General features: G+C 41.4%; 1 protein-coding gene across 1 annotated transcript; it reads right to left on the reverse strand.

Moving 5' to 3' along the window:
- Positions 1 to 1,684: 1,684 nt before the first annotated feature.
- ell2 (elongation factor for RNA polymerase II 2) lies at positions 1,685 to 17,322 on the reverse strand. Its single transcript, XM_069678359.1, has 12 exons — positions 17,149 to 17,322; positions 13,863 to 13,910; positions 12,589 to 12,713; positions 12,297 to 12,460; positions 9,391 to 9,650; positions 8,867 to 8,991; positions 7,961 to 8,033; positions 7,176 to 7,881; positions 4,760 to 4,832; positions 4,466 to 4,637; positions 3,723 to 3,767; positions 1,685 to 3,615 (listed from the first exon to the last, which is right to left on the reverse strand). Exons 1-12 carry the CDS (start codon positions 17,320 to 17,322, stop codon positions 3,499 to 3,501), a joined length of 2,082 nt encoding a protein of 693 aa, XP_069534460.1. The 3' UTR covers positions 1,685 to 3,498.
- Positions 17,323 to 18,543: the final 1,221 nt, after the last annotated feature.

Consider the following 18,543-nt stretch of genomic DNA (forward strand, 5'->3'; position numbering starts at 1 on the left):
GCAACAAAACACTCCTTTATCTGGAAAGAAAATTGATTTCTCTGGTTGGGAACTTTGTCAGAAACATCTAGAATAATGTGACAAAGCTCTATAGGTTCATATAGATTTTGATACCTAATGTTTCATATTATACCTTTAAGCTTGTATTGATGCCAGCTCAGGTAAGTTACTGAGTCTTGACTAGATTTCCATGTTAAGTCACGCTTGAAGATTGCAATACAAACTGTTTTGCATTTAGACAGCCCAGCAGTATCACACTTTTAATCTAACATGTTTTGCAGTTGTTGACTCAAGCTGGGAAATACAAACCCATCCTCCACAACTCTACCACGTGCTATAATTGAAACATCATTAATCTTACTGTCAGTGATGCAGAGGGCCAGCTGACGGTTACTTCATTTAGCAATACATTTAATAGTGACTCAGCATTATGACAACAAAAGATTTGTTTCGAAAGTCAGAAAAGCTCTACAGTGGCTTATTTGAACCAGTCTCACCTGTTTTCATCAGTCACAGAGGTAAACCACAAGGAACCTGCACGTAATGGGTACCCTGCTATCTGGTCACCTTTTCCTGGTCTGGTGCAGTGAAGTTTTATTTCCAGCTGGGGTTATACGTTGTTTTTTAGTTTACTGATAGTTCAGTTTTTTTCATTTTCTTGTGCTGTTTACTGTGACATAGCCTATACTGCAATACCATTTGTAAATGTAAATTAATCTAATAAGTTCTTAACATTTTTGGTCTTAGTATGAGATGAGTAGTCAAATAGCCTTAAAGTGTCTGTAATAGACTGTAATAGTTACAGCACAATCAGGACTTTTTTAAACTCAACGTGTTGGGTATTTTAGCACCAAGCACACCCAATTCAGATGTTATTAGCCTCAAGCTAACTGTGAACATAACAAGGCCTTAAAAATGTTGCATGTGACACCTTTGATAACACCATCTATTCATTAGTAACAAACCTAAAAACAGACATTTTACTGGCATGACATAAAAGGACATACAACAGAAGACATTTTCCAGGTAAAACTAAGTTGATTTTTATTGAAATGTCTTGTACATTTTCATGTGGGCAGGATCAGATTTCACACTTGATTTTCAGCGGTTTTTCATGTCTAAACATTGCCAGGGCATTTTAAATGGTCACTTCCTCATTAAGACTCTTGATCAAAATTTCTCCCCTCCCTCCTCCCACCAAGACGACTCACGTACAGCTCATTCACGTTGATCAGAGCCAATTTAACCTGTTTTTCATAAAGACAGACAGTTTTGGAAGGCTGAGAGGACATAGGTGGTGGATGACATCTCGGGGGCTGCACATGGAGCCTCGGCTTCAACATAAATTTGTGGAAGTGGTTCTTGGGATTGGAAATGACCATTGCAAGGGAAAATAGGAAAAAAAAAACCATAAGTCTTGAAGGGAGCCTGAACTCTTGTGGAATTGTTTTTCATCAGCTGTTGTGACACATCCAGGAAACAAATGCTGATTTTCTGTCCAAAATAACTCGAGTCACAACAAGCAGGTTAAGCCGAGTTTGTAAATATGCTTAAATGATTCTGACAGCCGAACAGAACAGCCAGTCTGCTGCAGAGACTGACTGCTTGACAGAACGCCAAAACCAAAATATGTGTGGCCAGAATGCACTTGAATCTTTTTTTCTTGGGGGGAAAATACAGGACACAGACTGTTACAAGTCCACACTAGGTGATTATAAATCATGGGGTCGACCACAATGAAAGTTTTGGATCAACACCTTTCTGTTCCTATGTTCATCCCCAAGTGTTTTAAAAGGTGTTATACTTTCTCCTCATTGAATGAGACACAAACTGTACGTCACCAATACTGTCTCCTAAAATCAAGCCCCCAGTCAGAGATGTTACTCCACGGATGCAGTACCAGAAAGAATTTAATTTTTGGCAAACATTCTAACACAGGTTTGTAAACAATTTTTCCCTTGTTGAAATAAAGACTTTCCATAGAAGCCACTCATCCATCCAGTGAACTCAAATTGGTATCAATGTTGAAAAAAAAGAATGCTACTCTGAAACCTTTCACTGCTCTGCAGAACTCAAACTGAGAATCAAATACATTTGACATGGTGATACAGGTTCGTCCTCTGGTGGATGACACGTTTTGGCTTCTTTCTAAAACAAAAAACACAAAAGACTGTTTGCCGCTGGATAAATCTGAAGAGCCTCTTCATCTCTTCAATTAAGATCAGGTACTGTTACTCCCAGCCGGGTTGATCCTGAGTGCTCCGGCTGGTCAAACACTGTAGCAGCTTTTTTTATTTGTTTTTCATATTTCTCACTTTTTTCTCCACATTTCTGTTTTTCTCTCTTTCATCGCTCACTCCACGTAATGCACAGACATACAAACTCACACACTCACAATTTGTAACACTCCTTCCAGACTGAACATCCTTTCCTTGCTCCACCACTCCGACATGCACAAGCACACACTCATACACACACACAACCTGTTTCCAGGCAGTTATAGTTCCTTTGTGTAGCCTGTGGACCCTACGGGTCGGCCCGACTCGACATTTCGAGTGTAAACACCTTAAGGCACCCATAATGCACCATGAACGCTAAACACTGTTGGTGCAGGGAATACTGCCCCCTATTGACAGGGGGGTCATACTCCTTTAGTTACCCCACCCTCACATCCCCATGATGCCATTACAACTAAATTTACAATCCATGCACACATACTGTTGTTGCTTCTCAATGTGATTCCTCCTGCCTGTCTCATTTCCTTCCTCTTCAGCCTCAGACAGCAACGACAGCGGCGTGCTGCAGCAAGGTCATCCAGTACAGTTATTATGAAGAGAGAGGAAATGAAGCAGGAGAGACATCTTTGCCAAATGAGATGACAGAATGGATCTTGCGTGCAAAATGGCTTCACAAAGTCAAAACACATAAGGCCCGCGGTAAATTTTTTTTGCATTGTTTTCAAAAGTTAAACAATATATCATCTGCGGACTCTTCTTTTGCACTACGAGTCCCAAAATAAATAGTTCTCCCTCTTTTTTTTTTTTACTTAAATACATGTTAATATTTTCTCTGATACTCAAAAATACTTTTTTTGTTCTTTTTTTTTGCCTGAAGATAAAGTCCTTCAAAAAGGTAAGAAGAGTTGAAGTATTTCCTCAAACCCCTTCACACATGCAGGCAGCTCCGTCCACTGGTCCAGTGGTTTGAAAATCCACAGGAGCTCCTTGAGAAAAAAAATAATAAATCAAGAAAGCAAAAGATGGGGGTGAAGAAGTCAAAGAGAGATTTTCAAGATCGCAGGCAACAATGAAGCCAGTGGAATTCCAATCGAAAAAGAAGGAAGGAATGAAGAAGGATGATGGGAGAAGGAAAGGAAGAGAGGTGTGTGGGGGGAGGCAGTAACTGAAGGGGGGTTAAATAACAGCCAGTTGGACACCCCCTCCTGGTTCGACATTCCGCTCTCAATACTGATTAGTGAGGATGTTGTGTGCTGTGCTCTCAGCACCAGGCCTGGGCTCTGCGCTGGTCAAAATCAGCTATTAGCCGCTTGATGTGGGCCAACTTGTTGTGCAGGTACTCGCAGCGCTGCTTCTCCACGTGGTAGTTGGGGCTGCGCTGTAAAACAAACACACGCATAATATCAGACAACAGCTATAAACCAGCAAACAAGTGGACACGGTTACTTATATCTTGAACAGATTTAAGTCTATGTTACTACTTACTTGTTTCATCTTTTTGTACTCTTTCAAAACTTCTTCTTGCACCTTCTGTTAAATTAGAAAAACCACGTTTAATGCACTGCACATCATCTATGTAAGAAACATGTTGAGCCAGTATGGCTGAAGATGTAGATACATGCTACATTTAGCTTAAACAGAAATACTAGCTTCAGATCTCTGTGTGATTACTATGTGGCACAACAGCAGCACCCCGAGAAGAAGCTGTGAATGTCTGATGACTTTAAACACAACACAAATTGTTCTTCCTGGTGGCTGCACATCTCAGTGGATTAACAAGCAGATGTGGAATGTCGAGAACATTAATAATTTATATTAACTCTAAATAAAAAACACATGCCTTCCTGCTTCCTGTGTAGCATCGCAACTCTGCTCTAGTTTACTTAAAGACAACTCTGAACAGTCTGAAGTCAAACGCTTCATTACATTCGGTAGAAATCTACTACAGCAGGAGGTAAGATTATGATGAAGTCTTTACATAGAGCTTAATTGTCTGTACTCTGTATTATCTGCTATGGACAAGATGGTATGAACACTTTAGAGGCGCTATGATTGTACCGCTGTAATCCTTCTGGTCCATTATGATGATTTTTAACCAGCTATTTTTTCTGTCTTCCTAAAAATGATGGAACTAAAATTACAAATCCTCCACAAATGCTGAAAACTGTCATGTGGAAATGGCAGATTCAACATAGGTTTAGTGTATTCATGCTGTTTCCATGTATGACCTGGTATTCTTTGGTGCCAGGAGCCAGCTTGCGGCACTGGCCGTCCAGCTGGGTGAACCGGCGGTTGATGTTCTCCACGCGGGCGTGTAGCAGGCGATACTCATCATACTCTGCATTGAAGTCGTCCTTGTAGCTTTGTCTCTGGTCCATGGATGCCAACGGCATGTACTTCCTGTAAACATGGGAAGGAAGTTTTAACTGAATTATCTAAAGTGGTCCATGTATGAAATCAGAGAGCTACAGGGTAAAAAGGGTCACACTATAGAAACTTCGAGGTGTATCAAGGTTACTCACACTACATAGTCCGGCACCTCAATTGTGGAGGAGAATTCAGTGGATTGGACTGGCTTTTCTTTATCCGAAGAAACTGGAGGAGAATAAGAAAAGAGTAAATATAATATTGATCATCTATAATACACAGAATCAGCATTTCTGCATGGATCTAGCATGGTTAATAAGGGCCAAGTACAGAATGCAGAGTTATCCGTTTTCAAGTAGCATAAGTGAGCTATGAGAAAAGACTGCGTTGTCCTTTGATGTTTTTGTACTCTGTACGACTACTTACAACTGAACGACGGGGGTGGGGTCTGCTATTTTTGCCACATACACACACACAAAAAGTTAAAGGCAGTACATTATTCGTACCTGTGCTGGAAATGTATTAAATGTGAACCTGCAGATGATCCGTATTTAAACCTGTTAAAGCATATTCGTGAGAAGGACTCCAACACAAACTAAAGACGAGCTCAGATCAATGCCACAACATGTGCAGACAACGTCCAGTGAATCAGCATAATCAACAATCAAACTGTATGTGATTGGGGCGCTGTAAGACAGTACAGAGATACACATATTGATAAACAATCCAAAGTCTGAAAGATAAACTGGACTGAATACATGGAAAGAGGACGCATGTCAGTCACATGACACATCAATGCTGCTTGAGTGAGTCACACCCAAACAATGAAGAAAAGTTCTTTGGCTTTGTTTTCAAGTACGCTGTATTTCCCTAAATATTCTGTGTTTTGCTCTCAAATTCGCTCACATTTGAACCAGCCAATCCTCCGATGGATAAACAAAACAAGCCATGTTGTTACTCTGAAGAGACCATCTTAAAACTCTATCTTAAAACTATCTGAAACAAAAACATAAGCTCCATTGAATTTTAAAAATAAGGGAAGCAAACAAGCAAGTTTGCTAACCTAGAGCTGCTCTAATTTACAGCCACTAGGGGGCAGAGGTCCTCAAAAACGTGCTGAAAGGGGCCTGACATATTGTAGCTAATCTCGTACAGCACCCACTCTGACTTGTCACAGGAGGAAAAACAGCTGAATGTCATTCAGCCAGTGTTTGTTTCATTATCTAAACCTGTGCTTTCCTAAGGAGACATTTCAAAATGTACTCTTAGAAAAAAATACTATTGGGAGTTGTTTTTCCAGCCAACGAAAAAAAATTATTTCAATATGCATTGAGCTATTCTTTGGCAACTTTATAAAAAGCCTTGGGGGTTGTATGCCTCTGCCAAACAGTCAAGTTTCAGTTTACATACATCAGAGTTTCCCACAGAAAGTGTAAATGTGGCTGGGACAACCAGACATTTTTTTAATTGAAAATTAGGACTGGGTATCGTTAGGATTTTATACCGTATCGTGACCAATACTGCTTATCAATAAACATACTTTTATCGATACTACTCTCTTTATTTGGTGCAAAAAATAAAGACATGTCTTTATGAGGGTGTCTGATAATGTGCCTCAGTAAGGGGGGTTGTAACTGGGGTTAAGGATCTGTGGTCCTCTCCCTACAGTAACAACAGTTAACATTTACACAGTAACAATCATAAGCAATACTAAAATAGTTCATACTTAGGAATAATTCACACTTCAGTTACTAGAGTACCAAATCCAGCTGGACTCCACTGTAGTGACGTAAATCTTTACGACAAAGTTGACGACAGCTCTGTGACTTTCTGGAGTTTGTTCCTGTGTCGTTTTCCCTCGTTTGGAGAATGGGTTTAACTCGAGTGTCTGACTTCTGCTGACGTTACCCACTGCAGATGAAGCTGGGACTGCTCCTTTACTGGCGCTGTCTATGGATTTCATTGGAACATAACTTAAAAGTGCTAATAACCGAAGCTAGTTATCAACAGTGACTGAATAACTACAGGCTTATCTATAAGAACCATGTCTTTTAACAGCATTTTTAGTTTGGATAATCCCATCTAGAGCAGTGCTATCAGAGCCACAAGGACTCGGAGGCTGCACTGAGGACATACTAGCAGTAACGCTAGTTAGTGTTGAACTTGTTTGTGTTTCGTAAAGTGGCTGGTGTTAACCCCTTTTTACATAAATTGTACGGAGATGCAGAGGAGTTAAATTTGAGCCCAAACTTTCGAACGCTTTGCCTGCCATATAGACCTACTAGTCTTTCTCCAGCAGGAGACCACAGCAATTCATTCTTGATACACATCCCTATTGAAAATATTGGAAAAGGAATTCATCGACATTGATGTGCTACATTAAATAGGAGCAACTACACCACAATCAGCATAACACAAGATAATGTCGCTCTTTTTCTCCGTGAGTGTGATTTTCAGTAGAACATTTTAAGGCACTTATAAGACACTAACTGGGCTAAACATGCTATGACAAACCTGGTGGAGTCATGTCAGTCTTGAAACACTTGGTTCAGAGACAAGACAGAAACATACCTTGATCTTTGTGAGGAATCTTGTCGATAACTCTGCTCTCCTCTTCAGCACTGCGCCTCTTTTTTGCTTTTCGAGAGTCCTCAGCTGGCTCTGCTACACTGGGAGGACTTCTGCTGCCTTTTTCTTTACGTTTCCCTTTCTCCTTCTCTCGATCCTTATCTTTGTGCTTCTTAGATTTCTTTTTAAACTTCTTGGTGGTGATGCTGGACAAGGGAGGGCTGCTGATGACAGTGGAGGTAACTGTGAGTGACGTGCAAGTAGCAGGAGGAGGAGGAGGAGGAGGAGGGCTGGGGGAGGCAGCTGGCCTGGGGACAGGGACAGGGACAGGGTGTCGATAGCGGTCCTGCAGGTTCCTATCAGAGGGGAAAGGGCTGGGTGAAGGGTCTCTGCAGGAGGAACTCTGGTCCATGGGCAGGTCCTGGGTGCCGCAGCCCTCAGGGGTGCTGGGTGAGTTGGAGTGGGAGGCTGGGCTGGGCTGCTGGTGAGAGGGGGCAGGAGGGTGGGACGAGACGGGGAGATGGGTGGGAGGGCCTGAGGTGATGTTGGAGGGTAGGGACGAGCGCTTAGAGTTGGGGCTGCCCTCGTCCTCCCGGCGGTCAGAGGACGATGAGGATGAAGATGCGGCTGGCCCTCGATTACTGAGGTGGGAGATGCGGGCTTTCTTGGGCGCCAAAGGATCAATGAAGTCAAAGTCGGGCGGGCGTTTCTGGAAGAAACAACAAGAAATTAGCTAAAGAAGTTGCTTAAGTCGATGGGAGTGGGTGAGTGTGTATTTGTTTAGATACCTGGGGGGATGTGGGGACATTGTCTTTGGGAGAACTGCTTGTTGATGGGGTCTCAGTAGGAAGACCTAATTTGCTGAAATTAGCAGAAAAGAAAAAGTGGTGAACATTGGAGAATGGTAAGAGCAAGGAAAGTGCACATTAGGGTCTATTGCTCAAACATTATGACAGAGGACCTGCTGAAGAAATCAACCTTATATTAAATCCATTGTTTGCAACGTATCAAACTTAAAGCTGATGCACGACAGGAACTCATTAAAAAGTGTCTTTTTACAGACAGCAGCTGAAGCTTGTGCCACGAAAGGGGAGACATGTTTGTAAACAATGTTTGACTTAAAATGTTCTGAAGAATCTGCATCACAAATGTTTTATGTTTTACCACATTGAAATATATAAACAGTTTTGGGAGCTGTTAAAGGTGCAGTTAATTCTGTTATTTTGACCACCCCATCTCACGTCTAAAGTAAGTACAAGGATTTCTTACTGTAAAAACCAAAGCCTGTGTGTCACAGTTTAGCTGCTTATAGGATGAAAACGCTTCTCTATTCCAGAAACACGATCATTAAGTAATCACTCCTTGCACATTTGAAAGATGGCAGTTAAAAGATAACAGTATTTTCCACAGAGAGCAATACAACTGTGGTCTCAATTAATTTATGTCAGAGACAATGTTTTCCAGAACTTGCAGGTCCTGTGCAAAGACAACAGAAAAACGCAGCAAATGCTTCTTTAAAACACAAAAATTAAACATTGGGATCCACTGTCGCATAATAATATTTATAATATTTCAATGTTAAAAACGTCACTGCACTGTGTGAGGAAGAAAAGAATGTTACACTTTAAAAATGGTACTTTAATTGCTTTTTATGTATTTAAATTCGGAGAGTAAGAAAAAGGCCATTTCTGTACCGAGCCAGGATCCGGTCAACCTGGGTCTTCTCATCCTCTGAGTAGCCAGGCCAGTCTCGCTGGACATCACGATATATAAAGTCCTTCAATGAGTATGTGTTGTCTTTGGGGTTCAGGTTGGCCACCTGTATGCATGTAACACACACACACAAACACACAAGAAGTTTTACATCACAGTTTTAAACTCTGACTACATTAGAAACATGTAAAGAAACTTCACATTTCCTGTGCAGGTCTAGCATCTGTGCATGCAAACAATAATGTGGTTTTGTTTCATGTCGAAGTGAATGAAGTCTTTATCGTGTGAACCGGATTTCCTCAGGCAGATTTATGTCATGTTTAAAAACAGTAAAAGGTTTCAGGATCAAATTCGAAACTTGATGAACAATGTCTTGATGTACAATACTTTCTGCATAAAAAATGACATGTTTTCAATATTAATTTCCATTTCAAGTTGCCGTCTCAATATTGACAGGAACATTTTAGCATTAAAAAAGCTAGAAAAAAACAAAACCGGACAGTACCTGTTGCAGGGTGGTCCCCAATGAGTTCCGGTCCTTCTGGTTGATACCGTCCCGCTGCAAACGGGCGAGCACTTCCAGCTTCTTGTAGGACCTCAGCGCCAGCAGGTGGATGATGCGGTCCCGGAACGGCCGTTGAGACACGGGGTTATTGGAAAGGCACTTACGAATAGTGTTGGCTGGGTTGATGGGTGTGGAGCGTTTGCGCTCGGGGACCACGTCGGGGGCCGATAGCGCTGGCTTACGGATATGCACTTGTTTTCCTAGAGACAGAAGGAAAAGACAATATTAAAAGTCTTAACAGCACTGAAGCGAGTCATACACATGGCTACAAATATCACCACCCATCCTATGACAATAAAATATATATTACGCCTGTTAACTCTGGCACCAAATGCCCTACTGCCAGTTTTACATGACCACAAAAACTGCAAGAAAATGCACTGTTTTTATAGAATGAGGAAGAGAAAAAAGCTAAGTCAAACCAAATTACAAATGAAGACTGGAAGCTTGTTCTAAAGGTTACAAGGGGTGAAGTTTTAAGAGTTTCCTCATATGTCAGATTAAGTAACTTCAGGAAAACACCAACCTGCTATTAATAACTTCAGCGCTGTGCTCAGAGAGCGACTATCGACTAAGACAAGGTTACAAAATTAAGTGTAAAAACCAAGACACCTCTGCTTTGTGTTGTTGAGCCATGTTTGCAGTCAGGGTGCCCGCACATCTACCTATACTGCTTCATGGCTGTTATGAAATTCTAAAGCTCTTTAAAAGATTAAGGTTAGACAGAGGGAGAGAAAGGAAAAACTCCTCCCCTCCCCTCCTTGTCAAAAAGCAGAGACAAGGAGCAATGGAGGAGCTGTAAGCTTACGGACTTTGTGTTGTCTAACAGGCTAATGGCAGACTGCTGCAGGTGACAACCTTATGTAATAGTTTCCTCCTACAGAAATAATCATTCTTTACATTGGGAACAAAAACAGAAGAATAGTGAAGGAACCTATAGAACATGAAATATTACTGAATTCAAAATGACAGGGGCCGTGCAGTTCTCCCTAAAAGACAGAGGCTACAGCCATATATAAAAACACTAGTTTGAGACGGTTACCTGAAATTAACAGCCTGTGAAAACAAGAAACTGAAGGCGTCTTTTGCATTAGTAAATAGGGTGCTAACTCCAAACCAGCTGCTACAGGCTCCTGTCCCCACCCCTTTTACTGTGCTGCTCCTCTCGTTTCCCAGTTTCTATCTGGGCCAGGGCATGCAAAATTCATCCCCAGGGCCCAGAAAAACAGACCTGAGGAGGATTTCACACATTAAGAAATTCTGTGAACTGAACGAGACGTTTAATTCTGGTAAGCAAATCTTTCACAAGGGTTTGGATCCAACACGCAGGTTTATAAAGATAGCTCATTTTGGATTTTGGATAAAAAGTGACACCAGTCCTACAGAAAAAAACATGCCTGTCAGACCTCAAACATGCCTGTCGTCATGGCACTTAAACAAAAAACATAAAGCCATTAGAAGTACTGATCATTAATGAAGGGAAATGCAGAATATCTATAACATATTATTTTACAGGTTTCTGTATTGTTTTTCTTGGGAAACAAATATTAAATAAAATATTTATATTACTTAATTACAAATCACAATGCTTATGTAGACAGTATCAGACAAGCTTGGGATATAAGGATAGATAGAGACACCTGTCACCTGTCTCTTAAGTAGAGAGAATCTGCTCAGCATTTTTTCTGCTCTAGCACATATTCAAATAGAGTTAGATTTCAGTTTCATGTCATATTTTCACAGAGATTACTGTATGAACGTCAATATGCTGGTTGCATACGTTTATAAATAGGAATTTCATAATTTATATCAACTGTGAAAGAACGTTTTATCCCTCAGGTATAATAATGACCCTTGACACAAACATTGAGTTTGTACAGTACTTCGCTTTTTATAGATGCACAATAATTAATAACTAATCTCTTGTAATTAGTAGTTACCTATTAACTTAATTTTATAATCCACGCCAGGTGATATTAACGGACCATCAAAATATTTTGAATCCAGTGTTGCTCTGTGGCCTGTCAGTCTCTTATCATAAAAAAACATGGAGCTATCCTTTGCAGTTTCCTTTACTGGCATGCTCTCTTTTTATTTTTAGCATTATGACACTGTCATTCATTAAGTGCATGTATATTCCTCGGCAAAGCAGGCTTGTCTTTCCTGTCTGTTGGTGTCTAGTTTGTCCGTGCCTTCAGCCTGTATTTGTGTTGTTGTTGGAAGTTAGCTAAGGTTAAAAAAAACAACACATTTGTCCGAGACATTACGTCAGCAAGATCTTAAGTTGCACATCCTTTGCCCGACCTGCTCTGAGTTGGATAAGACATATGAGTAAAGCTTCAGAGTGTAACACTCCGAAATTAGACTTTAAAAGATCACTTTCTGATTTTGAGTATGAACAAGGCAATGGGGAAGCACTGTCGACAGGAAACGTGGCTCCAAGCTATGTTCATTGCATGTGTGGGAAACGTGAAAGGTAAGTCCTCACAGGTCGCACGTGCTAAGTGCTAAACACAGGCAGCACTTGATTCCAGCACTGTGAAACTTTGTGTATTACTTTGGCAGGCTATGTGTCAATAAAACAGAAATAGCTTCACCTGCCACCTTTAGCCCTTATCAGTCAGACTGCTTATCTGGAAAATACTGAGACGACAAAATGGCTTAGTCAGTTGCAATAATGGCTTTGTATGGAGCCAGGCTGTCAGCTTTTACCTATTCAGTCTCTCAAAAGAGGCCAAGCTTGAAAAGAGAGGAGAGATGATGATAGGCCGCAGAGCACTGCTGGTGTCCCGGGGGCTCAAACCTGGCATCTGAAAACATGAGTGAGACTGTAGTGAGGGTCTTACCTCTGTACCGGCCCCCCGGCTTGATGACTTTGGTCCCACGTTCACGTGTGTCTTCAGCAGCCTGGGCCATGCGGTCCCGGGTCACCTGGTAGGAGTCATTAGTAGCACACACTGTGACCTTGTCCTGTACTGTTGCCAACAATGCCAGGTGTGAGGCCCCTGAGCTGGAGACAAAGAGGGAGGAAGAGAAAGAAAAGTGAGGCAGAGAGGGATTACCTTCTAGCAACGTGTGGTAAGACAGTAACAGGCGATACAGCAACAGGCGATACAGCTGACCAGGGATTGTTGTTACCTGGACACATACTGATGGATGCAGTCAAAGCTTCCCTGAGGGTTGTCCTTGCCCACATTAGACAGGTAGAAATCAAAATTGTGGAAGGTGTCAGAGGAGGAATCATTCTTGGGGATTTTAATGCGCTGTAAAAATTCACACAGGTTAGACGTTTAATTAAATACAAGTTGTTGATATATATTCATAAAACTGCCATATGTTGTACTGAACCATGTGATTAGACACCTTTAAGTCCTGCCAGGGTTTTGTCCTTGCAGTTCAGTATGTATGCAAATACTATAGAGATGCAGTGTCTACGTCAGAGCTATGGCTTTTGAGGTAAACAACAGAGGTGCCAGCAAGAGTAATACCCATTTCCCATCTAAATTTAGCGCGTTGACGTGGTTTTTTTTGGACCCGGGAAGACCTGCTTATAGATGCAGATTGTCTCCGTTCCCATTGCCAGTGATGTATACTTCTGTCGGTCTCTTTCTGCTGCGTCATCGTCTGACGTCACAAACGCGCCCGAAACAGGGTTAGTAAACAGTGACGGTGTTACGGTGGTCAGGTCTTTATTGTATCCGTTACTCATTCAGTCTGTGTATCAAACTTGGCACCGACAAATTTGGAACGATGTTGGACGGAGACGGGCGGAATTTGTAGCCGAGATGATAAGGAGTCGCAGAAGTTACCAACAGAGCATAGCATCGCGCTGGAAAGGGGGCGGAGATTAGCGTGTCGACACTGGTTTTGTGTTCCCATCAATGCCGATCAGAACAGAGGCGATAATTACCCGGGTCTACTGCAGAGTCATTTGACCCGGTCTGAATGCCGATTATAACCTTTCCCATTAAGCAAAAAAGCCAGGTGTAAGCAGGTTTTTTGACCAGTGGGAAAGCGGCTAAAGAAAGGTCTCTGAGGTCTCAGTAGGTAAGTGGGACTGTATTAGAGTCCTGTGCACCATGGACAAGCAGGGCATAACAGTGTTTGGTGTCTTATACAATGATTAATGTACAATCTAATCACTCAATAAACAAACTGATGCACACATGATCAAATACTGGTGAGACACATAAGTGTAAGTAGCTGATTAACTTGACCCAGTCAGAAAGAGAGTACGACTCAGCAAGCAAACAAACATGTCAATAGATAAATAACTTGTGTTCAATGGATGCAAAATTAAGCTTGCCTCTAGCGACCTGACAAAGAACAAGGGTTGTTTTCATTTCGCAAGCACAATATGGATGCAATCACTCATCTGAACCCGATCTTAAGGAGAAAAAAACAGAACTTACCCCTTGGAGTCCCTTGAATTGTATCGTTGGCCGCGCAGAAGATACATTCTGAAAGTGAAGAGAGTTGAAGAGAGAGAGTTTAACCCCTAAAAACACTTTGGAAATATAAAGCATTATTGTGTGGGTTATATCAGCTGGGTATATAAAAATGAACAGCATTTCCAAGTCTATATAATACTGGTCTAGAACCAGCAGCAGTGGTGTTACATTATTTGAATGCCACTTCAGAACGCAAAACTTTTGTTTGTAGAAACAGCAGAGCCTTGGGGTCCTGTCACACCAAGCAAACCTCATACCTTTACACTGCGTGGGCTAACAGAGAAACACTGACCTTACATCTGCTGTTAAATGTTGCCTTTACATATGCTTTCTGTGTTTGCGTGAGAGAAAATAACAAGGTTGTAATCTGCACTCAAAATGCAAAAGACAAAACCTGAAGAGCTAGCTTTGCAGACAGATAAATCCTCATTTTAATGCAGCTGTGAGTATGCCAACAGTGTGGAGTTACAGCAAGAAGATTAGTTAAATATAGCCTATGTCTGATGCAGGGCTGCAACTAAAGATCATTTTTAATTACTGAATAATCTGTAGCTCATATAATCAATTTATTTATTTTTTGGTCAATAAAATGTCATACAATAGCTTCACAAAGGGCCCATCATAATTTGCTATAGCTCACAGTGATGTCAAATTGTTAGTTCACAAGTCACATCAAACAAAAAAGCAGCATATCCTCATATTGGAGAGGCTTGACCAATGACATTTATTTTTGTTTTTTTGGCTATTAAAAAAAACCCTGTGCATTTAATCAATTATGAAAATAGTTAGTTTAAATGTGTTATGTGCTGCAGAGGCTATAGGTGACTGTCCTCCACAAATAGGTCCTACTTGATGACAGTCCACTGGCAGCTAAATTTTAGCTTGTTGTGTCTGAGCTCTTAAATCTACAGAGAAACTATGTGAGTCAACTTCACCAGTACGGTCTTTTCAGTGGTTGAGAGGTAGGTGGTAGGTCAAAATTGTTTGCCTTTATGTGAATGGCAGCAGTGGAACTTGGACAGCACTAAAATAGTTCAGATATTCTGAAGATGGTATTTCTGAAGTGTCTTTGTAGGTTTGCAGGTTTGTGTTGGAGGCTACTTGAAACTGAAGCGACAGCCACAAATATGCAGTGGCTGCTCGGGTGCAGCACAGGTTAGGAGGAGGAAAGTACAGGACTCTTTGCTTCTACACACAGCTGAAGCCAGCAGAAGAACCAGTTGGCTGTACTTCTGAAATGTTGCGTCAACTGGTTTTAGAGGAATGTGCATTTTATCAACAACAGCCTCCCTGCATTCCTGGACATTAAAATATTCTTGCTTAGTCATACATGAAACAAGATGCAGATAAGTAAGGATGAAATGTATACTTTAGTCAGACTGAAAGAACCATGACATGGGTGTTGAAGCTAAGCTACTTCAAGCCACTGTCGGCCTCCCTCCCCCACCATCCATACACTCACTCACTCACTCACTCACTCACACACAGTTCTGATCACATTTCACATCACCACAGAAAGACAAAGATAGCTAGCTTCCATAGTTCGATGACTGGTTGAGCTACAGCACACATTACTGAGAGGGAGAGAGAAACAAAAAGCAGGCAGTTTTGGCTGCTCAGTCAGCAAGAGATGGCAGGCTGCCGTTCAATGCAGCGTACAGACCAACATTACCACATCCAATAAGGTTGTAGCATGGGCTGTCACAAAAGAATTCATTCAAATTCCCTTTGCCAGTTGTCTGAAAGAGACTAAATTATCATTTTAAATTGAGCCCTTAATCCGCATTTCAAAGACTCTTAAAGGCAATCTTTTTATTATATGGAGCTCACAGCGAGCAAAGGTTTCACATACAGGGTTGTGGGTAGTGTAAGACTAACCATACACACACAAACCATGTGCCATAAAAAGCTGTGACAGAGACCTCTGAACACTACAAGCCCCATGCTAGGCTACAGTGCATCAACCCTGAGCAGAGACATGGGCCCAGTGTTATGTAATGGCCTAGGTTCCGTCAGGTAACTTGGCTTCGGGCCTCTGCAACCCAAGACTGCAAGTCTCTACAGATTAGTTCACCTGTGTAGCACCTCAACAAGATTACACCATTTGCACAGTTCAAGATTAACAAGTTATATTTAATCTGCACAGTTATGCAGTGCCCTATTAGCACACTCAGTTGCAAAGGCTTCTCAATTCTTAGTGTTGTCAAGCTCAGGGGTAAAGGCAGTACATGTAATGGATTCGTTTGACAGCTAAAATGAAAATAAATTTGAACAAGGTTAAACGGATAAGATGGCATGTATCATATTATCTTTGAAAAAAAATAGGTGTCACTACTATCTGATATCATATATCTGTAACTGCTGGCCTAACAGTACCCTTCCCCTACAGCTGTGAATAGGAGTGAACAGAAAGTTTTGAACAATTTGGTAAAACAAGCACAGATTAAATATTTGTTCCACGTAAACCTATAAGGTACTTTCTCGTATAAATAACTTCCTGTATAGTTTGGCAGATCATTCGACTGCAACATTTTATGATTAATTTAAATACCTATTAAAGGGAAGAGCCTGGCTAAGAGCTCCGTGCAAGTTTGTGGTGTTAACTTGGGGTTTGTTGCTGGCCTAAACTTGTAACCATATGGTAAACTGACCAGTCACCGACATGCTTGAAACGCCACTAACTAGTTATCAAGTTACATTTAATTTACCCTACATTTCTACCCTGTCCACAAACGCAACACCGTCGAGTGAAAGTTCAAGCTGGTTAATAATAACTAGTTAAGCGTTTAAGTTTAACGCTAGGTTTATGAATTGTCTGGTGACTAAGCGTTAATTCGTCGACATTAAATCACCTCTTTCCTAATTTGGTCAAAGTAACGTTTGTTTGGCAAGAAAAAATGGACTTGGCCAGCACAGCACAGGGGGGTTCAGTTTAAAGTGAGCTAACGGTTGCTAATCAGAGTATCCAACTTTACCAACAGGTTTTTTTGATTAAATAACATTTGTCAGTTCGTAAAACCCGGCCAGAACATAAGGTCAAGGCCTCATTTACTGTCTCCAGTTGATTATTTAAATGACACAAGACTAATTTAATACAAAAAACAAGCATAAACTCGCTCTGTCAACAGCTTAGCTAACTCTGTAGCTTTAGCTATGCGTGGCAGTTGAGCTTCCCAGCTGAGACGAGCTGTGTCAGCCCGTCGGTCCCAACTGATTTTTAACTGGAATTAACGGTCGTTCCACTCACCATACAGTTTTGATGGCTCTCTATCGCTCTCAGTGCTGTCTCGGTCAATTTGACGTGTAAAACGGTGACTCTGTCTGCGCTCTCTGGGCCACAATTTAATCCGTATCTCCCATCCTCGGAGAGCGCCGCCATCTTTACCAGCCCTCCACCATCGTCCCTTTGAGGCTGGAGCATTTAGCAGCCCGAGCTCCCTGTCCCTGTGCTCACTGTGGCCCGGGGAGGGACTACAGCTGCTGCCTACAGGGCTGACAGTAGTGGATTGGTCTTAACTTGCTAGCTTGCTAGTCTTTCACTTTCCAGCCACAGTAAACTTACAGTTAAATAGTAAAGTTTGTATTGTTGTGTTTAGAAGTTATTACTGAGCATATGAAATAGCCTATAGCCTACCATAAATTGTTTTACTTACAAAACTGGGTTTTCCTATCCATGAACAGAACAAAGACTGCACAGGGTCCTATCTGGTCTTTTAAAACCTCAATAGAGGAAAAGTTGTTTCTTAACTAGTCTCCCTTTTTCTTGAAGCCCATAGCACCTCTCTCAAACACACATGGAGTGACCTCTTGACTAAACTGACTCTGCCTGCTGTGTTTTGCTGACATGGTAGAACTAATTCTAGCCCACAGAAACTGTTAAAGGTAGTAGACTGTAGGTCTACTGCAGTGGTGTGAACTCAGCTCTGTTTTCTAAACAGTTTAGCAGGAATTTTAATAAAGATCAGTACAACCTAAAAACAAAATCTGATTACTGACTACTTTGCCTATATTGGCTTATACTGACATTAGGAGCTATAAGGTTAATAAACTAAGTAGGCTAGTGCTCATTACACAAACTAAGCTGTATGGTTTTAAACTTGTATTTTTACTACTTTTGGAAGCATACACTTTAATGTAGACTAGATTCTCAAAATGTCAGCAACTTGAATAACTACTTTGTGAGTCAATTTGCATATATGTTGGCCTTCAGGAGGTTCCCTTAATGATATGGAGAATAATGTGACATCAGCACAATGGGCACAAGTTTGTCCCCCATGAGCTGCACCTCCACTATCTCCCAGCGTCACTCCCCTTGACCTGGTGATTAGGGCAGCATGTTTTGGTGTGGAGTCGCCTCAGGCAGGGTGGGGAAAGGCCTGTGTGAATCCAGCAGATTACCATAGTTTCTCACCCCACCCAAAGAGTCACACACGGACACCTTAAAAGAGACACTGAAGACTTCTTTAACACTAGCCCAACAACAAATAAGATCCTCTCCAAGTAAACAGCCTCACACAGATAAATTTAAAGACAAATACATGTTTGGGATGTAACTTCTGAAAAATAATTTAATGATCATGGCGCTTTATGTATTGTAACCTCTCTTGGATTAAAATCATGCAAATTCAACACACTAAGTCTG

The sequence above is a fragment of the Semicossyphus pulcher genome, unplaced genomic scaffold, assembly GCF_022749685.1.
Source record: "Semicossyphus pulcher isolate SPU_LCO1_2020_fin unplaced genomic scaffold, fSemPul1.0.p SCAF_3, whole genome shotgun sequence".
Taxonomy (NCBI): domain Eukaryota; kingdom Metazoa; phylum Chordata; class Actinopteri; order Labriformes; family Labridae; genus Semicossyphus; species Semicossyphus pulcher.

Bases quoted from the DNA above. Each gene is read 5' to 3' on its own strand.
- ell2 (XM_069678359.1), bottom strand. From the start codon at position 17,322: ATGCTCCAGCCTCAAAGGGACGATGGTGGAGGGCTGGTAAAGATGGCG. The intron at 9,651-12,296 runs GTAAGACCCTCA...TTCTGTCTCTAG, and splicing joins GCCGGGGGGCCGGTACAGAG to GAAAACAAGTGCATATCCGT. The intron at 8,034-8,866 runs GTACAGAAATGG...TGCTAATTTCAG, and splicing joins GTTGACCGGATCCTGGCTCG to CAAATTAGGTCTTCCTACTG.